We start from the raw sequence: 24,329 nt of genomic DNA on the forward strand, positions 1-24,329 counted from the left end.
GGGAACAACCTTTTTAAAGGACTCACAGAGCAGCCAGTACATCTTCAGCTATTTATTTATTTATTCCCGTTAACTGTGAATGTGTTTTGCATGTATTTTTTTCCATCTTTCCATCAGCGGTTGACACACAGTGTGCTTGTGCCTGTTCAGAAAGCTGCTATAATGTTTGAATCGAAGTGTAGAGATGAACCTTGGCTGGTCCAGGTCGCTGTAAGATCTTTGCATAATGTCCCGAGGAGGATTTTATGTCCACTAGAAGTCATTGAGACAGAGGAAGACAGCAGTGTAAAGATGCACAATTCATTTCAAACAAATTCACTGAAATATTGACTACTCACCTCATAAATAAGGTGTTCTGGTGAGCTGATAGATGAAGGTGCATGTTGGAGAAAGCCTTAATGTTCACACAGTACTGTAAAATCTTAAATCATTATTAGCACCACCAACACTTCCTCCCTTTGAACGACTGCATTATTTGTTTAAGAGGAGTCGTGCTCGGTGCTGCACTTTGAGGACTTTCACTTGTTGGCCAACTTTGTGCAATAGTGCGTGCTTTATTTAAATGCCGTTGACTAATATTTGTGCTGCGTATCAGAGATAAGCTTCTTTAGCTGCTGCAGGTAGAGAAGGTCAACTCTGGTGGTCCAACAGAAGGACCAAATCATTGCTTACTGGTGCCTTGTGTGTTTGATATCGACAAATGTGTTACGGTCACATTTAGGATGTTTAATGGATCTGATGCATTTACATTTGACAGATTATTATATTGTATAATAATTGAGTGTGAAGAAAACTGGTTTCACCTGCTCTTATTCTGGTGGACAGTAGGCTGGTTACTGCACAGCCAGTATCTGTCTCTGGAAAACATAAAACCAAGACTGAAGTTCAGATGGTCCAATACGACCATAAATTCCTTAAAAAGTATTACAACTTTTGCCAAATGTCATTCCTGAGTAGGTTTATTTATCTGATCTTTTTCTTTTCAAATGTTGTATTTATCATGTTGGAACTGATTATTATAATAGAGCCTTTACTAAAGATGAAGGCTATACTGTTTGCCTTTGATAATGTACAAATCTCTATTGAAAAAGGGAGAAAAATTAAAACATGAGACTAGGATCTATTTTTATAAGACATGTTTTACTCAGTCTAGCCACCTAAAAAATGACATGTTAAACTGTTACAACCTGCTTTTCAGCCAATTAAAATTCAATTTGTCAACGTCTTCACTGTCTGTTTACTTTATAATAATAATCATTATTGTCCACAAATGTGGAACTTTTGAGTCTCGTATTTCTGGGAAACAAACACAAAGTTCTTCACACACATCACATGTCGCATTAATCATCTCATCATCTCATCATCTCATCATCTCATCATCTTGAGAATGTCACCAACTTCTAATCATAAGATTATTTTTCCATCTATTATCCGTAACAGCTTATCCTATTCGGGGCCGTGGCCTGTTGACTTTTCAATTTTATTTTTAGTTAGGTACAGAGTGTGCTTGCTAGTTTTAGTTTGTTTTTGTGAGGGGCAGCTATAATGTCTCAGAAGTATGTAGCTATATACGTACAAAACACATGGTTGGAGAACTGTGTAGAAATGGCCATGTTTAATCTTTGCACTACTTTAGTGAAAGAAATAGTGGCACAGCCCCATCTCCTGGATGGAAAAGTCAGTTCAATTTGTGTGGTTCAAAGTCACGAGAGTTGACAGAAATTCATGCAGTCTCTTCTCTTTTTTTTTGTAGTGATATATTATAGTCAAAACTAAAACTGAACGAAATCAACATTAATTTGTATTATTTTTTTTTTAACCAGGCAATATCATTTCAGTTTAGTTTTTCATAAATAATATACTTATGATACTTATAAATATTTTTCACAGTTTGTTTTCATTTTAGTTTCAGCTTTAATAACTATAATAACTCTGGACTGAACATAACTAAAAGTAGAAAGTCCAGAGACAAGAAGAATGAATCCATTTTATTACCTTCAGTCAGTATATACATATATAAATAAAAAAGAGCGGCTCAGGTGGGAGAGCGGGTTGTTCCTTAATTGGTGGTTCGATGCCCGGCTCCTCCTGTCCGCATGTTTAAGAACACAAAATTACAACAAATAAACCGAACAAAACACAACTAAAAGCTCTCATATTAGAAGTTTTTTTTTTAATGTTTACTTCTGAGGCACAGTAATACCCAAATAAAGAAAATAAACACAAAAGGCAATCCATGTCTTGACCCTGTTGTGATCCCTGTAGCGTCCCTTCACTTAGTTTAGAGCTTTATTTTCACATTTAGCACCCACTTCATTCTCCTTACAGCAGTCCGTTTTACACCAGCAAACCAACGTTTGGATCCATGTCAACACTGAAATACCTCAGACTTTAACCGCAGTTCAGAGGAATTGAAATCTATCATGACCACCAGGCTTATATTGCTATTGTCGTCATTATTATTAATCACTGTTGTTCAAATGTAATGCTGAGTTGGCTGGAGCGTGTCTCACACACTGGTTCACCTTTTATGTACAATAACACACTTAACGTAGCACTGCACGCAGGGTAGAAAATATATACCCAGCCAGAATACACACACACACACACACACACACACACACACACACACACACACTCACACAAAATACACCGTTCACATCTTTAAAAAAACAAAACACATTCACATTACCCATAAAAGACTGCACTGATCTTCACCCCCCCAAACCATTTTCACCAGATGTTCTGGTGCACTGGGAGCACAGCTCACATACATCAGTTGATATGGTCATTACATGCACTGGGGGGGTCTGGAGAGGCATTCAGCCTCTATCAAAATACTTATCTTACATACACCGTGTGAATATTTCACCTGGAGGAGAAGGCAGGACTTCTGTAAACAGCTTGTTCATGTTTTTTTTTTTTTAATTTTTCTCTTTAAATATAAATATTAATGTTATTATGAACAACAGCACAGTGGAGTGCTGACGGAAGGCGAGAGCACAATTAGCGTTTAGTCTCATGCTGCCTCTCGTTAAAAAGAAATTCATCTGCTAAGAGAAGAACGTCATGTACAGTGGTTTAAAAACAAGGAACTTGCTTTGGGAGAAAAAAATAGCTTAAAATAATCTGGAGAGGCATCTTTAAAAAGAAGCAGGTGACTCGGAAGGGGCCATTTCGATGTGAGAGGAGGAGGCCACAGATTTGGCGAATCCCATTAATAAAAAGTGCGTGTAGTCCCGTGTGATATACAGTATGTCTGACAAGCGAAACACAAAACTATTTACAGAATGTACACAAAGCAACTGGGTGGTTGTTTTTCTCCATCAGACACATCAGTAGGACAGAGGAGGAGATCACACTGACTGGAGCAGGAATGATGTAAACACTGAGAGCGTCGTCTGGCGTCTCCGTCTCGCTACAGCAGATTCACAAAGTCCCAAACAATCACTGGCTGATGGCCTGATTGGTGTAGTAGTCGTAGCCATTGTCCTCGTACAGCTCCTCGGCACTGCCGACTCCGTTCCCCACCTCTGGAGGGCATCAAAGGATAAAGGAGAAAAAGTCAGTGTACTGTAAGATGACATGCACTACCACAGTGATTCTCAAGGAGGGGTCCGTGAAATAATTTACTATAAATATAAAATTGTCCTGTATCATTACAGGTATAATATGCAAGAATTAACTTAAAAACAAAGTATAGACTGAAAATAAAATAATCCCTCTCAATCATCACTTATGCCCCACTAGAAGTGTGTGTTGGTGTCTGTTTCTGCAGAGATCCTGCAGCCCTCTGCCTGTATTTTCTCTTTTCTTCTTATTTTGATTTACTCAGGATGCTTCTGGGCGTCTACAAACAGCCTTTAAGCCCCACGCGGGGGTGTAACCTCGAGCCAATAACAGTACGCAAGGTGTGTGCAGCTCGTTCAGATGGTCAAATACCACCGGCTTGGTGTGTCAGGGCCTTTAAGACCAAACTAGCGAAATTGAGAAAATATGACGACAATTATATCGAGCAACAGCGACGTCCAAAATGCGTCATATGTCTTCAGGTGTTAGCGAACGAAGCCATGAAGCCAAACTAAAGTGACATGTGATTACAAAGCACCCGGAATATCAGGGCAAAACAAAGTTGTGTTATTAAAATGTGTTTCTGTTTATCACTATCAAACAGCTCTGAGGTATTTAGGTCGAAATGTTTAAGAATACAAATAGTAGTAAGCATTATGCTTAATCAGTGTTACAATTAAAAGGGGGTCCTTGGAAGATTTCCTCCCCTTTAAGGAGTCCCTAGCCCCAACAAGTTTTAGAACTGGACTACCATCACTTTCAAACCACATCAATTTGCAAGAAAAATAAAAGATGAAAGGAGTCATTGAGTGAAAAAATGAATGAAAAAATGATGAAGAGCCTCAAACAGCTGGCCCAGATGTGACTCACCTTTGACCCCCAGCACTAGAGGCTGTCTAGACAGACTGGGGCGTCTATAAGCTCCCCTACACATGACGCTGTCTCCAGTTGGGGGGTAGTGTGGGAGGTTTGGTGCATGAAGGGATGAATGGATGGATGGATGAAAGGGAGAAGGGCAGAGTAACGAGGGATGCATGGAATAAAAGAGGAAGTCACGGCTGGCGGAGGAGGAGGAGGAGGAGGAGGTGGTAGCATGGATGGACAGGAGGAGGTGCACGTCACACAGGCTGCTACTGGGGATGACCTTCAACAGGGAAGAGGAGGAGCGAGAAACATTCACAGACACTCAGAAAGATGCATGCTGGGATGCAAGAGACGTGCTAGATGGGCACCTGAAACTCATCATCTTTACAGACTTTTTGTGAATCAGCAAAAAACAAAAGTACAAAGAGAGGAATTTGATTCTGAGTTCAGGAGCCCAAACAAACAAACAAACAACAACACACTAGAAAACATCCAGGAGGGACAAACAAGTCCACGTCTCTCTGGTCTTACCAGAGAAGATGAGTTTCTCCTTCATGACATTGAGGTCTCTGCTGGACCTCCTGACGGCGGCGGCGCTCAGCATGATCTGTTCAGGGTTGTAGCTGCGCATCCCGCTCATCCGATACCTGCGGGGTCACACGTTATGTCAGAGATCCTCTCCAGATAATAATGATGTCACTAAATACTGCTGCCTCTTCTCGCAATAAGTTCAGGATCCATAGAGGGATAACATCTACGTTTTTAGAGCTAGAGAGTTAGTGTCCAACTCTGTTTTATGGGAAAACAAATCTGTTCAATTAGTTATCACTTATTCCTGAAACGCAGCTACGGTTAACGTGAAAACATCTTGTTATAACAATAAGCTTTCCATGTTATAACGTAGTAATACCTCCCTTTCCAGGAGGTAAAAGTTATTATTCACAACCTGGCAACCCTTAAAGTTGTTTTTATTAATGCCCTTATTTGTTAAGCATTACTAAATGACACATTACCCATTAATAAAACTAATGGTTACAACTCTATGTAAGGTGCCTTATTAGAAAGTGGTAATTACAGTGTGTGCTGCAAATAACACATTTGCAGAAATGCAAAAATAATTGTATTTTTTTAATAGAATAAAGGTATTTTTATTTTCTCCTTACCTTCTGAATGGATAATTAGTAAAATATCATTTAAATACAGAACATTTTGCTCTGTTCTGTGTTCATTAAAACAACATGTTTCAGTTCCTCAGAGGACGAGGCAGAGGATTTAATTTCCTGTATGTGGAAACTGCATCCTTGCTTTAATGAACACAAACAGCCTTGATTTCAATTAACTGCGCTGAGGAGCATTAGTCACAATGAGCTGCAACTAATGCACGGAGGCAACGAGGGACAGAAATGCAAACAAGCGAGCTCTTAGTTCATCAGCATCAATAAAAGCCAATCCTGAGGCACTTCCCCTGATGAACGCACATCCGTACTTCATTTTGGACGTTTAGCCTTTTGGCTTAATAAAATGGATAATAAATTTGAAATCTCATCGGTGACTTAATGCTGTGGATGTTTTGTGCTGTGTGGGTGGAAAGCATTCAATTTATTAAAAGACGTGAGCTCCTCCCTCTGGAGGAAAGTGGCAGCAGTGCAGTACAACGATTCAGGTGAGACAGAGAGAAGTGAGAGAGAAAATAAAAGACAGACGATGGAAGTACAGTAAGGTGGAGAAAAAAATCTGATGGATGTTATATAATAAAGAGAGCGACACAAAAGATAGAGAAGGAATGGAAAAAAAGATGGAGAGAAAGCAAAAGAAGGATGGATGAAGACAGAAATAGGGTGAAAGGAGAGAAGAGTTTGGGTCAGAAGAGGCGACCCGGTTACCTGATCATGTGATAGCTGAGAGAAGATGCCAGAATGCAGCAGAGGAGGAAGAGCATGCACATCAGGCAGAGAGGAGGAAGAGGAGGAGGGAGGACAAAAGAAGGCGGGAGACAAGAGAGGTCAGTTTAGAAGCCAGCAGAAGCTACTGAAGAGCAAACCCGCACCGGACCATAAAATAAAAAAAAGAAAGAAGATGACTGCCCTCCATCATCCCAGAGAGGACAGGAGGACAGACCATCTGTCTCTGGAGTCGTCACAGAAACAATAAAACTACTCTCTCCAACTGAGAAAGAGGAAATACTGGAGTATTAGTGAAGAGAAGACATGCTCATACAAAGTACATCTTCTCTGTCACCACACAGGAGGAGAGAAATACATCAGAACAGCTTATAGAATCACATAACACATACTGTACATGTAACTGTGTTCTTTCCAGCCTTTTCTTTGAAGGTCATTATTTCTTTATTGACCTACCTGGGACAGTTTCTACTTCTAAAATGTGCCAGAGTCAGCTAGAGAGCTAATTGTCATCTGTAGTCTCTGTGCAGGTTATTACAAAGTACTGGCCTAATGTTATCAATACAATACGTCAGCACACAGTACATCAGCAGACACTTTGACTCGTCATAGCAGGAAAAGCGGAGGTGAAATTGATAACGTCAACAGTGGCTCAGTTCCATCAAGTGTCCCGGTAAGCTATTCCAGTGAATCAGCATTCTCAACACCAGGGCCTCCCTTAACTGGAATGCAGCCCTCGTTCATTTGTTGTTTTTACATCTGAGCTTTTCCTTCTGTGACAAAATGTCTGCTGTGAAAAATGTCTATACAACACAATATGTAACAATACAATAAAATACATTAGAAAAGTAGAAAAGTAGCAGATATGTAAAAACAAGGAGAATATATAACGGCAGTGCCAGTGATGAGGTAGTATGATTACTCATGACTGCAGGTTTGGTTTGCTTTATCCCATCTCTTAAGTTTATGTTTAAAGGTTAGGTAATTAGTGCTCTCTCTTAATTCAATAGGATGACTGTTCCAGTAGTGGGCGGCTCTGACTAAGAATATGTCTGTATTGTACAACACAGTCCTCGACGGTAGTTGCCCTTCCGCTACGATCCTTCAGCGTTATGAACTGACTCAGTGAGGGAGATGCAAGCTCATGTAAAACCTTAAAGATGAGGCAAGCGTCTGTAAAATCTTTAAAACTATCAAAATTACATAAATTGTACTTTTGTACTATATGACAAGGGTGATAGCTCTTGACCTTTTGGTCGAGTGTTTTTGGTATTTTGTAAAGGGACTCAATAGAGTGCTGCAGGGATGAGTCCTAAAACCTGGAAATGAGTTCACATTTTAGCACTTCCGGTTCCCTCGTCTGGAGGTCAATGTTTTTTTTTGAATGTTTTTTTAGTTAGATGCTGTAAATAATGTCTGTGGTTAATGCAAGCTTAAGAGATTTTAACGTTTTGTTCCACGTTATAAAATACTTCAGTAAATATCCCACACGTGAATTTTGAAGCTTATACGTGTTTTAAAAAAGGCGGTTGCTAAGAACGTTAACTTTTTACTTCTGGCGATTGCATTCATGCTTCAAAAATCATCAATGTTGGAGATTATCTTGCTGAACAAAACGCGTAGGAATCATAAACATTTGTTTGCCACAGAGCTTATTTTCTGCAATAATCCAAAACCAATAGAAAAATCCCATTAACTTTTTGTGGAGGGAACCAGGGCGATGCTAACTTCCTTGTTGAACTACAAAAACATGTCCTCCGTGGAGCTCTCTACTGTTTCAGAGTTGTGATGCTTGCTTGTGACCGGCTTGTAAAATAGTAATGTGGGAAAAGATCATAGCATGTATAAAGACTTGGCCGCCTCTGTTGTTAGGTATGGTCTGATAAGCCTAAAGGTGTTATTTGATAGAACTGGCCACCTTTGTAACATGCTTTTTAAACGACAGATTCAAATCTAAAATGATTCCAAGATATTTAAAATCAGACACCACCTTGAGCTTCTGTCCTTTAACAAAAACATCAGGTCGGTGAGTCTCTGTGGGTTTCCGTGTAAAAAATCATACAGTTTTGTTTATGTTCAGGCGTAAACATGAGTTATTACTGGCAAAATAATTTTTCAAAGAAGTGATGAAAACACAAGGGGACAGCATAAATATGTATGAGCTGTTATTTTAACGAGGTGTTCCAGACAGATGTGTCACACAGAATGAGAGGAGTGAGTGAAGGGTGCTTGTTAAATAGCAGCAATTAGTGGGATTTACTGTGCATGTATGAAAGAGCACAACAGGAGAGAGTGACGCACACCCAAAACCAAAAAAAAAAGGTCAGTGTTTACTTTCTTCTTCAAACACCAGCAGAAAAATGGAGGAACATTAAGTGTTACGTAACAACTCACTGTAATGACTTGACTACAGTTATATCATCATCGAGTGGCTGTACTTACTTCTGGAAGACGAATATTCCTATGACTACCGCAAAGGAGATGAGGTCCACAGACACCCACATCAGGCAGTATTCATCTGGTCTCTGGAAACACACACACAGTCGTGGTACAGTTGATCTGGGTTCAGCCTCAACATGTTTACAGCAGAATCCACCACTGGGTGGCGCTATATGTCATCAATACAATCTCTCATGTGAGCAGCAACATCAAAACCGTCTTGTACAATACTTCTGCAATTAAACTCACTTTTTCTTTTTTTATCCACTATTAAAAAATGCATTTAAATTGGAAAATGCAGGAACTTTCAAGTTCTTTAAGATGTGCATTCTTGTGAAGCTGTATTCAAAAGGTGTTTTGAAGTGGGGTTGTATGAGGTATTTAACCATAGTAGGTGTATTACCTACAGTGGATTCCCCCAGTTTGGAGAAGCAGACAGGAGTTACCGCACGGAAGCAAAGCAATGCACTGCTGTGGACGGGGCCGACAGCAAAACGTATTTTAGCCACTTAAAAAAAAGGCCCATCTAAAAAATCAATATCAGTTTAAGTGTACGCTATATTTAGAATATTTTCGCTGGTTTACCTTGCCGTCAGACAACTATACATGTACTTTGTTACTGACAGGGAACTGAAGCGGTTATCTATGCTCTCGCCAAAGCAACCAGACTCCAGTGAAAAAAACAGCAATTTTACCTCCCAGCAACTCTCGTGTTCCACAACGTAAAGAAAATTTGATTTTTTTTTCAATGGAGTCTGGTGGTTTTGGCGAGAGAGCATACAACGGCTTTAGTTCCCCATTAGAGAGGGCCGTCTGACGGCAAGGTAAGCCGGTAAAAATATTCTAAATATAGCGTACACTTAAACTGATTTTTTTAGGTGAGCCTTTTTTTGTTGTTGTCTATAATACGTTTTGCTGCCGGCCCCGTCCACAGCAGTACAATGCTCTGCTTCCGTGCGCTAACTCCTGTCTGCTTCTCCAAACTGGGGGGCGTGTTGACCGTCATCTACTGTAGTTAATACACTGACCATGGATAAGTACCTCATACAACACCCAAACGATCCCTTTAAAATGGTCATGTACAGTAGCAAGATGAAAAAAAGGCGAGGATAAATGTTCACTTTCACAACATCCAGTTACACAGATTCACAGTGGACACTGACAGACAGCACCGCAGATGCACTGGCAGATTAAACCCTCGCTGAACCACAGCAGGGGGCCGCGTCCACATGTTGTCACGCAGAGTCCCCGTATGGCGCTACAGACGGGGCGACCAGGCCTGCACGCTGGCACGCTGGCACGCTGGCACACAGGCACACAGGCGAGGCGGGTGAAATGATAGCGGAGGCACAGTGTGGGTGCTACCCGCGTTGAGAGGTTTCAGGAGACGACTGAACTAGAAAAGCGTGAGTCATGCACTACAGGATGCACACTACAGTGATGATGCTTTCCACTGGGCCGGGACCTCTGATGAGTGTTGAAAAATAAGAGGATGGCGTGCTCAGTGCAGGAAATTAACAGACTTGATGAGTTCAGTTGAAAGCTAGGCTCCCTTGTTGGTATCACTTGTAAAAATCTAGTTTAGGCATGCAGTTGAAGGAGAGGAGACAGGTCGTCATCTAATACATCTACTCTGATTGGCCAGTTTATGAAAGCTTTTACATTTGTTTTTAACAACCTGTTACCAAGCAGATCTTTTTTAGAGAGACTACGGCTGAACAGAAAAGGGAAAACAGAAAGCCACACAGAGAAACTTTATCCACAAACAGAGCAAGAACATGTTGCAAACAACGGTGCGTGATTGCAAAATGACTGAGAAGTCCCAGGCAAAGAAGAAGAGAAAGCTATACAGTATTTTTTCATGGGTCCTTACCATGAGCCAGATGGGGTAAGGCACCTTTTTGAGGATGTGTGAGGCCTCTGAGGAGACTGAAGACACCCCGCTGCACCAGAGCACCGAGTACAGCCAGGGCTCGTTGATGGTGTAAAGCGTGAGGTTGATGTTGCTCTGGGAGAAGTTTCTGAAAGCAATCACACACAGTCAGGCACGTCTTTAAATAGAAATCCGTGTGTTAAGGCGCCAGCCTGATAACAGTATCGGGGTTGTGTGTTCCTACCCGATTTCCCGTGTGCTGGCCACGTTGTATCTGAGCAGCAAACTGCTGATGCCGGACTGTTGCAGACTTTGAGGACTGAGTTTCTTCACTGAGGTCTGGATCAGACCGGGAGCCAGCTGTCTCACCTGAGCTCTGTCTTCATCTGGAGTCCACATCACCTACACACAGCACAACACACAGCACTACAGTTACACTTCTCTCAGACTACGTTTACATGCACACTAATATTCCACTATTATTCCAAATAAGACAATATTCTGAATGTGATACGGTCCATGATGTAAACAGCTGTTGGGATATTCTGACATTCGTCGCTCTCTCTCGCTTCACCACTCACTTTCCACGTACACACACTATAGCTCTGCTATTCTTCAAAATGACCTACGCTACTCTTACAACAACTAGCTCTAGATAGGGCCATTTACGTTTTTACATCGGCCACCGTAGATCTTCTACACGCTTGGCACCTGCAATCTGCAACCTCACCACTAGATGCCGGCAGATGTTACACACTGGTCCTTTAAGACATGTGGGATTTTCCGATATTATCCGGATTTTAGGAGCATTCTTTGGACATGTTTACAGCACATTCATAATATGTGTCTCAATTAGGGTTTTTACTGAAGTTTGCGACACACAGACTCTTCCCTGTTTGCGTCGAACTCTGTATGTTGTACACAAACCAACTAGCTCACAGTTTGCAGAGATGCATGACCTAAAGAAAAGCCCACATTTCTGGTGGGAAGGAGAAACATACCTCCTCCTCAACATTATGAAAGACTTGGACATCAACAGGTTTTTGGATATGCGCAAATATCAGAACGCTGATCTTTTCAATAGTATGTACGGCTGCATGTAAACAGGAATATCAGTGGAATATGTAAACAGTGTAGCGACTACTATCAATCAAATAGTCGCTAAGAGTCTAAAGTAGGCTCTTTACTGTGTGACGTGTAACACAAATCCATGATGTTTATAAAATGAAAAGGATCACAAACAATAACGTAGGCTAACCGGAGTAACTAAAGTATGTGACATGACGTGGTGGTCCACAGAAAATGTCAGAGCCTAACTCATCCTCTGTCTGAATCCCACCATCAAAGTGCTCAGGTAGATAAAGTGAAAACTACACCACTGTGCCCATTACCGGAAATTATACTAACCAAAAGAACAAGTGCAGCCTAAACAAATACTAATAAACAATACAGGCTAAATGTGCGTTTTGGCTCGTATAAACAGCCTTGTAGGAATATTGTCTTTTTTGGAATAAGGGCAAAAACTGAATATATTGTGCATGTATGAGGCTTTGTGTCGTCAACATTAGTGAAGTGGTCTGAATGCACATGAATAGCAATAAGGAAAACTCACTGCCCAGAGAGTGTAATTATAATAGGTTAATTCACATTTATTCCATCATGTTTGCATAAAATATGTTGAGAATACATCAGCCAGACAACCTGCTGTGCAGAGGACTCAACCCGATGCGGACTGGGTTTATCGCAGCAGTCAGGTCCTACACACTTACCAGGCTCTGAGGAACCCCAGATTGCTGCACAGCCTGCAGTGTATCATTGATCCAGCTGTGATAGCAGGGGTGCTCCGAAGGAGGTCTCCTCAGCCGGAAAACCACTGTGCTGTTGTGATAGGAGGCCAGCTTTAGAAGCTGCTCCAGGCTGCACACACTCTGGTTGGCAATCAGATCCGTCTCACGCTTTGACAGGGATCGCACCGTCCAGAAAGGGTCATCCTGAAACACGGGGACAGAAGATGAAGATCGCAGATGTGTTTAACATACAATCAAAACATGATAATAACATTACTGCTGCAAGAAATTCAATCGTGTTTTTGGAGACCTGTAGAAATATATGCATGCATGCATAATCCTAATAGTTAGTTTGAATAAAAGCATCCATCCATTTTATGTAGAGCGTTTGGACAACGCCTACAGCAAATAAAAAATTCCTTCACACCCTTCCTCGCTTCACTGCTCCTTGTGAAAGCACGCAGGAGAAGAAGACCAGATGTGCTTCACTTCACTACTGAAGACACTTTAGCTTTGTCATTTTAATGACGCTTTTATTACACAATCAGGACAGCTTAGGGCATGTTTGGGCATCTAGAAATCAGACTATGACAGCGAATTGTCATAATTACGCACTGAAGTAGCAGAAAGGCTTTTCCGGAATGCTGTATTTCCAGCCACAATGTGTTCACATGCAATAACGTAGATAGACCGAGTGCTTTGCACAGCAATCTGATCTCATGAAATATATGCTTCAGAAGGAAATATTTAACAAAAACATGAGTTTAAACCTTCCCTTAAAAACAAAACTACACAGTGAGTCTTAGGGGTGGGGGAAAAAAATCTATTATGCGTGGCAATATTGTATCGATACACAGACGTCAAGTATTTTATTTTATTATATAAACTATTAACCCCTTAACAATCTGACAGCCGCTATTCTGTCTTTCAAAGGTTGTAACGGGCTCAGTCTTAAAACTAGAAGATAAAGATACTGGTATTATATGAAACTAGAAAACTTAAGGAGTCGACCAACTTCGTCATGTCAGCTTGTTGGGAAGACCGCTAAATAACGCTCCAAAGTTACGTTCAATTTTGGCGACGGAAAACTGCCATGGCCATTTTCAAAGGGGTCTCTTCTTGTAGTGGTTGCGACTTTCTCGTTGTCGGTAATTTTGACGGACAGGGTTGTAAAAATTCCGTCATATCTATTATTACCTGCATTTTCATTTTTTAATGACAATAATACATAGGCTTATTTAAAGGCAGAGTCTGTGATTATAATCCAATACACATTTTGTCAAATTCAGCAAATATCTCCTCACGGTCCGCTATCTGTCCGTTCTGCGTGTGCGCTGCAAAAAATCCAGAAAATGACGCACGGCCTACAGATTTTTCCATCATTGTTAAAGAAATTCAGTCAATGATGGAAAATGTTCGATTAACGCAACCTCTGATCCTTTGACCTCTAACTTCAAGATATGTGAATGAAAACTCTGAGGTAAACAGAGTGAAAACTGGATCTTATTAGATAAAACAGATGTTGACAAACTGCATGATTTGCAGTTGAAAAAAGATAATAAATCGCTATATAGTATATAGAGAGAGAACATATACTGGACTGGAGGGTGCTGTAGAGGGATTAAAGTGGCACACAGCAAAGTAGCACAGTGCACAAAAAGCAATGTATCTACGTCACTGCGTCTTGCCCCAATTGTATACAGATTCTCGTCCTTTGTACCAAAATGGGAAGATAAATGCATTTACACAATCTGCAGGTACCAAGAACACAACAGTGGAGCGGGTCATTTCTCCATTTCTTCTAGACGGTGCAAGAATAATTGGGTACCAGAACAGGCAGCACTTGTAAACAATTCTCACAGCTTGTTAGTCAGAGCTTTCATCCTGTTTGGCCCACTAGTACTTCAAGCAGGTTGAAACAAGCAATTATTTTCAAGCACTAGTTGACCCTGATCCACTCAGCATACAGGAGAGCATTAATGGATCTCAGTGTTTAGATGAAACCAGAGGACCAGAGAACTCATGACTCAATGGGCTAATGACCTTTATCACACATCACTGCACCACGTCAGTCAAACAAAGCTGAAGCGGCTTCATCAGCAAACCAAGAACTACCTTGAGGAACCACCGTCCTGCGTTCAGCTGCTGCAGATCTGTCCAGTTGAAGAATGAGGCGTCTTCCCTTTGTCTGTCTGGGAAAACCTTCTCCACGTCTGTCGTCCTCCGCAGGGTGCGGTCGCGCATCAGGAAAGGCACTCCGTCCTCACTGATGGTCAGAGAGGGGAGTGAAGAGTTGTAATATGCAGTTCATGGTTCATGGTTGGGCTGTTAGGGCTGAGCGATATGGCCAAAATCTTCTATCACGATATGGGTAATTTCATATATTGATGACGATATATATCACGATACAGCATGTTTTCTGGTAATTCAATAAACAATGAGTCTCTGTGAAATAACCACATGGTAAAGCCTATTTTTTTATATTCCCGAATACCATTTTTTGGGCTTCGAAGCTTCGGTGAGAAATATTCGAAGGTATTCGGAGCTTCGGGACAGTGCCGCTGCCGCACTACTGTACTCACTACATATAACAAACAGTGATATCCGGCTGAGAATAACTAATAATAATGAATGTTGAATATGAATAATGAATAATGTTGTGGGATTATTCCTATTTCATGGGCTATTTTGGGATTTACACATTATTACATACAAACACAAAACGAAGCATTAAAATACTGATTTTGGAGGCCTGTTACCATGGCAACGGTGGAAGCTTCGAATCATTCGGGTCAGCCCTATACTTGACAAATGAAAAGTACGGACTATTTTCTTATTTAATTAAGAACTTTAGTGCAAAATGAACATAACAGTTTCAAGTGAAATTATTGAGAAAAAAATGAATAAATATAACTATACACCGACTGTGTTTACAGGCATGCACACAAATACAGAGTAATCAGATTAAGACAATAGTTTGATTTAACTACACTGGGTTATTCCCATAAGCAGAATTCATATCTATTTAGATTTTCTGAGAAATTCTAGTTAGTATGTGCTTTTGTGTATCACGATATAAAGATATATGAATTCATCACGATGTGATTCCATTAAAGGACGATAAAATATCATATTGAATCATCGCTCAGGCCTAGCTATATTGCATCTGTATCATTTTCTATAAGCCCACTGACATCAAATACAGGAGCAGGGTTTCCCCAACCTCTGTCACTCATATTTCTATAATAATTCAAAGGCAACTCAAAGGTAACTTTCGTTGTAGCTCATGCTTTGTAGAGGAATAACAGCTCTCAAAATGACATTACAGTTATTAGATAAGAGCAGAAGAGACAGGAGTTGGTTGGAGGAAATCACGTCAAACAAGATCAAAAGAGAAAGGGAGAGAAGAGGAGATGTGACAAGAGTTTGGCCCACTTGTGAGGCATTTTTTAAATACTGCTGCTGCTCGATATTTGAATACCAAATGACTTCTCTTTTTGTGTTATCCAGTAAAGCAAGACCAAACCAAGACTAAAGAAAAAGCCATCCCATATCTCAATATTTGCTATTCAAATTCTTCGCTGAAAAACAATGCCTTTCCTGTGTGTATCTGTGTGTGTCTGTGTGTGTGTCTGTGTGTGTCTCTGTGTGTGTGTGATCTGCTGCAGGAGTGGAGTCTCACTGTCGCTCTGGCTGTCATCAAGTCTAATTACTCAGCACAGTCAGGAGCTCACCTGTCAGCAGCCTGCACCAATCACACACACATTCACCTCTCTTAAGACTGTACAGGGAACACAGTGAGCACGCACACGCACACACACACACACACACACACACACACACACACACACACACGTTGCTAATACAGGAAAGCTAATTAAGATGCAAGAGTAATTGAAAATAACCGGATACAACCTACCCTGCAAAAATAATGCCCTGACCCACAAACAAACACCCTGCACCAGAAAACCAACACGCCCCCATCTCATCCTGCATCACTGCACATGCATGAGGAGACACGTACACCCACTATCCATCATATACCATGGCCCTACAGTGCCAACCCCCCACTTCTTCTCCTCTCTTCTTCATCCCAGTTTGCCTCTTTGAATGCAGCCCGTCACCTCTCATTATGTTGGTGATGTCATTACCTCCATCTGCTGCCTGATGTTGCATCGCTGTAGCCTGTTCAACACTACAGTCTTGTGACTGTTGTAGACAGTATCCCTAGTATGTGTTTATATTGTTATTTACTTGTTTTTTAAGTTGAAAGAATATACCTATTTCTCTTTGATGATAATAATTAGTTAAAAGACTACATAAATGTTACCTTACAATATACTTTTATCTGATAATTAAAGCTTTTTCTAGTAAATGACTAGAAACTAAAAATGTTTTAATAATCTATAACAGGAAACCAAACAGCGAGGCAGAATCTAGACAGACTAAATAACCCTTTATTTGTTTGGCTTGGTCATTCTGCTGTATCGATCGTGTGTGTATGTGTGTGTGTGTGTGTGTGTGCACGTGTGTGTGTGTGTGCGTGTGCGTGTGTGTGTGTGTACCTGATAGCCACGTCAGCCTCCAACCCAGTGACGTTCATCTGCAGAGCTCGCTGGAAGGACCACAGTGTGTTCTCTGGAGCAAGCTGGAAGCACACACACACACACACACACACAGAGTAAAGACAAACACACAATCATTAAATGTAGTCCGGTAACAATGATCTCATAGGTGACTTTACTGGAAGCCCTACCACTGTTGAGGAAAAACATGACGGATGAAATGTTAATTAATAATAAATTATGTTAAAAAATAAACATGAGTGTGATGTATCGCAGATGTACGGGAAACTAGACTCCTTCCTCTGAACAGAAATGAATTAGAGCAGCGTTGTGGATTGCTCTTCGTCTCTTCACGTCAAGGTTATGACCAACACCACATCAATAGGTTAAACATCACTTACTAGAAAGGAGACCCTGTGAGTAAAGCCAATGACTGGGAAACACAGGGTAGGAATGTAATGTAATCAATACAGAGTCCTTCTGGGAAACAGAGTCTAGTCATGTGACTGTGAGTTTCACACAGCCTCCCAGAGCCACTCCTAATTTTAGATTCCACTGTGAGGATCGATCGCTTTACCAAAATACCACAAAAAGCAGGGTGTGTTTTTGAGTGAGGAATCCTCCTTCATTTTCCTTCCAAGTGTTGCATAATACTGAGCCAGACAATGTGCCAAGTACATAAATCCTTCTTCAGGTAAGGTTTAGAAGCAATAACATTGATCCAAGCTCATAAAGCAAAAATGTGCTAAGGTGTGCATAAATTTGATATTAATGTGGCCTTCTAATGCATACTTAACTAACAGGCTCTTACAGGCTTTGTAACACTGTAGTGGAGTCTGTGAGAGAGATGGTGTAACAGAAAACAGCCGAGGAGACAGCAGTGAATCTGGTCATAAGCAATCTCTAATCGATTTTCTCTCACAACAAGCTGCCAAGTCTTTGTCTTTGTCATGCAGAACTACACAAAACCCCTCAGAAAATATATCTCTGCATCCCTATATCAGCCAGTGAGAGCTGCAGGCTCCCACTGGGTTATGTTTGTGGACTATTTTCAGTTGCACGACCACAAGGTCATTAATAGACTAGAATAGCCCTGGGAAGTGCATGAGAAGAGAAATGAATGAAAAACAAAATATCTGTAAGGGCAGCACAGTTTCTCCTCTGCCTTCTCCAAATCAAGTGGTCGTTGACAGTCTGGATTAAAGGCTTCATATCCTGAGTGGCTCAGTGTCATCAACATGCTGTTAGGGGTTTGACCCTCTGTGAAGTTAATATCAGGTAGCTAAAGGCATATGTAATACAATTTATTTAAAGTGGCCTGTTTCATAATATTCCCACATTGGGATTTGGATGACAGAGGTCAGCTGACTCACCATGGGGGCTCCCTGGTGGCCAATGACATCAGGGCGTTGTTTGAGGTTGGAGGGGTCCATGATGCAGGGGGAGGTGATGTAGAGCGGCACCACGTAGAGTCCCAGTAATACACTGAGATACAGCAGCACGACCACCACCTGGAATGCTGGGAGAGGACACATGATAATATAGTTGCAGAGGGTTAGGGGAATTTGCTTATTTGCTTTCTTGACGAGACTTAGATTCAGGGTCTGAAATTAGCACTTCAGGTGATTCAGGTGAAATCATTAGGACATCCGCCACTTTGGCAGGCAGGGAAAACGCTAGTGATGGGAATAGAGAACCGTAGTTGTCCGCTTTCTTGGCTTCTCATGCCTCCGTGACTATCGATTCCTCTTATTGATGCTGATCTGTCACGTTTTAATTGCGTGACAGCAATGATGTAATTAACGACGCGGAGAAAATTACCCGAGTAGTGTCCGAAAGTGTTTCATTTTGCCGATGAGTTCACTATATAATCCTTTACGTAGAACTCCCTGGATAGTGAATAGGGAGTCGTGAATAATTTCGGACACAGCCTTAGTTTTCAAAAGAGATGTGAGATGTAAGTAGTTGCTGTGAATGTAGGTAATGCTCATAGCGACGCACAGCGGCCAACAACATTGGGGCCAAGGAGATACACTTTCCCCTGCATCCACCTCAGTGAGCAATGAAGGCTGCGGGTGTGGACGCACACACATACACAAACACACACACACACAGGGGAATGTATTTGTTTCAAGGTCAGCTCTGGGGTGGGGTTGAGTAGACAACTCTTGTTACACACAGGAGACTCACGGCCTTCATACACACACACACACACACACACACACACACACCCTCATATCCTCTTTGGTATTCAGACTCCACTCTGCATTAAAGCAGAGATGCTTAAGTAGGAAAAGTATTGACCTTTCCACCTCATCAAGTCTCTCCAAAAGCAGAACCTAAAACGTAGCTAAAGACTTTTATTAGGTTTAACTGTCTGTCTCCCAAAGTACAAAGTACAAACTGTCTTCTCCAATTTTAGGACAGTCATAACAAGACTAAAAAAACGAGTATATGTCTGGACCGAGTATGGTCAGTCTGAGAATTTGTGGCTAAGTTGTTACACAAATAGTCAGTGGTCATGTCTATAATGTTAAATCCAGCGGTACATGTACACCAGGTCCGGTGACACGTTTGACAGCTTGGTCCAAGTTTCATGTGCCGGACGGGCTCATTTGCATAAAGGACTGTTTCCTACTTTTTCATTATGAAAGAGCAACGGCCAATGAGGAAACTCCAACACTCGGCCAACCAATCGTGTAACTTCATCCCTCAGTCAGTGACAGACTTTTGCGTTTGTAGGGCTGGCCCTCTGCGGTCCAGCCAAAAAAGACTGGAAGTAAAATCCTCTGAGCTAAATGCATCTTCAGATTGATTCAGAGGGTTACTACTGAAGAATTGCATGATTTACTTGACTGCATTTATATAATCAATATTACTATCTGGCTATAATTGCTTCAGAGGATTGATGGCAGCGAGAGTTAGAATACCCACTAAGAGCTGCTAATCCCCAGAAAGACTCCTGTACTCGAGGAGAAAACAATCCAAGGTGTCCTGGCTGGAAAACATCACATGAGCCCGTAGGAATGTTCGTTATCTCCGACACCCTGGGTGGAGGTCCTGGCCTCTGTCTACATAGTGTTAATCATTCACCACTCTTCCTCTGCGTGTATGTAGGAGTGTGGGAGACGGATACAGCAGGTAAGAGTAACTCGTATTGTGCGTTGTTGCAGGGGTAAACATACTTGTTCTTTCTGCGCGGGCGACCTGTCCAGCCACAATCCAAGACAGCGCTGTGACCGCAGCAACAGCCCCTATGTGCAGGAAGGGACCTGTGGCCTGGACGGAGATGTAGAGACATAGAGAAATGGAGACAAAGGGATAAGGGTTAAGAGAAAGAGAATCATGGTTTAAGAGAGATGACAGAAGAGAAGAGAAACAAAGATAACGACAACAGGGAGGCATGGAATTACAGACATTATCTGGGGTTAAGACAGTGGCAACACTACTCAGAGATAATAACTGTAATTTGTAGAGGCATTCAATTTTAATGGCATCAGTTTCAGTGGGACTGCACGTCCACTTCAATCACACATTCATGGAGGTGCAATAATCTCACAGGGACACACTAATTATAAGCTTCTCACAACTCCCTGGATATCGTTTAGCTATTGATTGTTAGTAGGATAAATGTGGATTGAGTGTCTCCTCCTCACCACAGTATATGCAGTTTAAATTATTACACTTTGTTTTTCCATATGGTAGTGTTAAAGGGATAGTTTGGGTGTTTTGAAGTGGGGCTGTATGAGGTACTTATCCATAGTCAGTGTATTACCTATAGTAGATGACGGTCGGCATGCCTCCAGTTTGGAGAAGCAGACAGGAGTTAGCGCACGGAAGCAATGCACTGCTGTTGACGAGGCCGGCAACAAAACATATTTTAGACATCTAAAAAAATGTGTTTAAGTGTACGCTATATTCAGAATATTTTCGCCGGTTTACCTTGCTGTGAGACAGCTATATAGTCTGAGTTTCCGACAGGGAACTCAAGACGCTATCTATGCTCTCGCTAAAGCCACCAGACTCCATTGAAAAAAACAGTAATTTGTACCTCACAGAAACACTGGAGTTGTTGCTTTACCGCTGCCTCCATCAGTTAGTTTGTTTGTGTTATTGTGTGACTTTGGTTAGTTCGGATTCACCGAAGTCACACAACAGCACAAATAAACTAACTGATCGAGGCAACGGTAGATCAGCAACTCCCTTGTTCTCCCTTGTGAAATTACAGTTTTTTTCTATGGAGTCTGGTGGCTTTGGGCGAGAGCATAGATGGATACAACGGCTTCAGTTCCACATCAGAAAGGGCTACATGACGGCAAGATATTGCAGTGAAAATATTCTAAATATAGCGTACACTTAAACTGATAATGATTTTTTTTAAGGTGGGCCTTTCTTTTAGGTGACTAAAATGTGTTTTGCTGCCGGGCCAGTCCACAGCACTGTATTGCTTTGCTCCCGTATTGTAACTCCTGTCTGTTTCTCCAAACTGGAGGCGTGCCGACCGTCATCTACTGTAGGTAAAACACTGACTATGGCTAACTACCTCATACAACCTCACTTCAAAACACCCAAACTATCCCTTTAAATATGGAAATATGATCACAAACATAATTCACGACATGCTTGTAAATTATCCCCAAAGTATGCTTACAGTACAAGGACTTTTTGTAAGAGAAGAGAGAAAAAAATTGATTGATATAGATACAGGTCTATGAATATCAGAGTGATACCAGGCTCAAACAAGTACTAAGAGAGACAGAAAGAGATACTGCGAGTTCTCTAACAGTCGATCATGGACTTCCTTATCGAGGTAATAGTGGTTACTGCTAAATATTTTATCTAGTTCCCACAAATGAATAGTCCAAGTCTAGGTTGTTAAGTAGGAAATAATAGCCCAGCCTTTGTATCACAACACTCAGTTTAGTACTCAAACTCAGTGATGCTGTCAAAAGAGACTTTGGGGTTTTACTGTGTTTCTTGTGTCTGCTGACCTGCAGGGAGATGGGGATGACATCCCACTCCTGCCCCCATGTTTGAGTGACAGATATCACCCCAACAATAGTGGTGAGCAGAGCAGCAATCACTCCTATCTGTGTAGACAGAGAGGGAGAGATACAAGAAAATCAGACAGGCTGTCACTTTAGATACATGCATGGACACACCCACCCACCCACACACTCACACACATACACACACACACACTACAGAACAACCTCAAATAGCTCCCAGCGCTTTCACACCCCAAACAGTTTGTCCATGTGTTTGGTTTGCTGATAGTCATTTACTGGACTTTCACAACCTGCCTGGGACAACACAGTCCAAGCTGTAAGTTCAGGACAAGTTCAGCTGATCAGCAATGATTGAGCACACACGCAGGCACCAGGCCAACGGATACGTGTATAAACACCCACCACCACACACACACACACAACAAAGATGCATATGTAAAACCCACCCACTCTCCTTCCACCTCCCACACTAACACAGTTGCTCAGTCTCACATTTGGCACATTACCTTATGGAGCCAGTGCAAATTCAACTGTTGCCCAAGTGCAACGTGGCAAAGTGCTAAAACCTGAAAAAACACAACACAACATTTCAAAAACAGATCTGCTGCATCACAGATCTCAACTTGCTCAACAACATTCTGTAATGATGTCTGGCAACACATGCAAAGCAGCTAATTCACCCCGAGGCATTGTGATGAACAACATGTTTAACACCTCCACAGTGAATACTTGATGTAGGACTGACCATTAAAAATGCAATGTAGGTGAAGCCAGCAGCGGTGGTGGCCATGATGGGAACGGTGCCATCGCTCCACTCCCCAGAACGGTTGTAGAGGAACCTGCAGGAACAAGAAACATTGAGAGCTCACCTGCATTTCAGCATTACTAACAGGTGTGAAGGCTTGGGAGAATTGAGTCTATGCATGTGTGCGCCTTTTTGCATTAGTTTTTAACCCTCTGAGACCCACAGTACACCCGTTTTTGTCTTTTTTTGGGGGGTACAGGGGGTCTTTTGGGGGAGATAGCAGGTCAGCAGTAGATGTCACATAGAAGTGGTGTACATCATCTGAAAGCTGGGAACCTGAAGATTAATTTGACATGCAGCTCAACACTGTGTGTCAAGTTGTTCTAGTCATAAATCAGAATAAACATGAATGAATTTATTAATTAAAATAAATTGTGAGAGTGTATAAGGGTTTAGAACATTATGATAGAAGTATATGATGTCCATCCCCTATGCTCTATTACATCTCATAAGTTGTTGCAGCAATTTTTGGGTTGATACCATTTGTTACTGTAGCTCTAAAACCGGCTACAGCTTCTGCAAGTCGGGGGTATCAGTTAACAATGACAGGTGTGGGTGTTTCAAAAGGTGCAGACACCAATAAAGTACCCTCAAGATTAATACTTTATTGTTATTTATTGTTGTACTAAAGCTAACACAGATACAACAAAGACCATTGTGATTGACGGAGTACAGCGCCGGTCGTTTTTCTGTTGAGTTTGAATGAAATGTTTTACGATGCTCCGCCGCTAGAACAGCTGATCCTCTGAAACTACGGCAACCCTAAAAGACAGCAGCCTCAGTGACTGTAGACACTATTGTTGGCCTACACACCAAAGAGATTGTGTGATGTTTTATTAATGGATGGATGGATGGATGGATTATTGACTGCTGGTTTCTGTTTTATGGGGAGCTTCAGTGAGGGAAACAAGTGCAGGCTGGTTATGTTTGTTTTTGCGTTTACTGCCTGCCATTGTATTTATTTTTTGCAGACAGACGCAGCCAGACATAGTTGTAAAAAATATAAATCCATGTCTCTAAGCTGTAATGCTCAAAAGAGTGACACTGGGTGTTTCAATAGATTCCCATCTGCAGAGCAAAGACAAGTGTGTGAGCGTGCACATGTGTGCTTTGACATGACAGCTCGCGCCTATAGCACTAATTACTTTCAAAGCCTTATCAGTGATTCTAGTGGCACAGAGCCACAGCGGGGTCACTTAGCGCTGATGCTCCGAGCCCTTTGTGAATAAATTTATACTGCAGATGGACTGGGACACTCCCTGCTGCTAAATCACTGAAACACATAAGGGCAGGGGATGTCATCTCAGTGATTAACTGTGGAAACCTCACAGAAAGCAGGAAGGAAAAAGCAGGAAATTTGTACACTTCCTATTAGAAAGGAATGGCAAATGTCTGCCCACCAGAGCTGACATCCAGAGATAAATAAACACTGGTGAGATTGCTGATAAAAGTGGACTGGATAGAGATTCATATACAGAGCAAAACATGTGGAGGGCTGTTAAAAGTTAAATGAGAA

General features: G+C 41.6%; 2 protein-coding genes across 5 annotated transcripts in view; one reads left to right on the plus strand and one right to left on the minus strand.

The window, feature by feature from the left end:
* Positions 1 to 1,225, plus strand: part of hspa13 (heat shock protein 70 family, member 13) — a 5,283-nt gene extending 4,058 nt beyond the window's left edge. Inside the window, exon 5 of the mRNA XM_074641476.1 lies at positions 1 to 1,225. This exon is cut by the window's left edge and continues 996 nt beyond it. The gene's annotated coding sequence lies outside the window, so the exon portion shown is untranslated.
* Positions 1,226 to 2,156: 931 nt separating this feature from the next.
* Positions 2,157 to 24,329, minus strand: part of gdpd5b (glycerophosphodiester phosphodiesterase domain containing 5b) — a 58,563-nt gene continuing 36,390 nt past the window's right edge. The window contains exons 4-17 of one of the 4 annotated variants that reach the window (XM_074641472.1): positions 22,754 to 22,847; positions 22,515 to 22,574; positions 21,991 to 22,089; positions 20,185 to 20,278; positions 18,373 to 18,518; positions 17,000 to 17,082; positions 14,550 to 14,700; positions 12,417 to 12,638; positions 10,892 to 11,049; positions 10,648 to 10,795; positions 8,778 to 8,860; positions 6,318 to 6,332; positions 4,966 to 5,081; positions 2,157 to 3,533 (exon numbers count right to left, since the gene is read on the minus strand). In XM_074641472.1, coding sequence (XP_074497573.1) covers positions 3,448 to 3,533; positions 4,966 to 5,081; positions 6,318 to 6,332; positions 8,778 to 8,860; positions 10,648 to 10,795; positions 10,892 to 11,049; positions 12,417 to 12,638; positions 14,550 to 14,700; positions 17,000 to 17,082; positions 18,373 to 18,518; positions 20,185 to 20,278; positions 21,991 to 22,089; positions 22,515 to 22,574; positions 22,754 to 22,847 — 1,555 coding nt within the window. In that variant the 3' untranslated portion in view covers positions 2,157 to 3,447. Of the gene's footprint in view, positions 3,534 to 4,549; positions 4,715 to 4,965; positions 5,082 to 6,317; positions 6,333 to 8,777; positions 8,861 to 10,647; positions 10,796 to 10,891; positions 11,050 to 12,416; positions 12,639 to 14,549; positions 14,701 to 16,999; positions 17,083 to 18,372; positions 18,519 to 20,184; positions 20,279 to 21,990; positions 22,090 to 22,514; positions 22,575 to 22,753; positions 22,848 to 24,329 lie in introns of those variants that run through there. The other 3 variants (XM_074641474.1, XM_074641473.1, XM_074641475.1) reach the window with 3 other exon arrangements.

The sequence above is a fragment of the Sebastes fasciatus genome, chromosome 7, assembly GCF_043250625.1.
Source record: "Sebastes fasciatus isolate fSebFas1 chromosome 7, fSebFas1.pri, whole genome shotgun sequence".
In the NCBI taxonomy this organism is placed as follows: Eukaryota; Metazoa; Chordata; class Actinopteri; order Perciformes; family Sebastidae; genus Sebastes; species Sebastes fasciatus.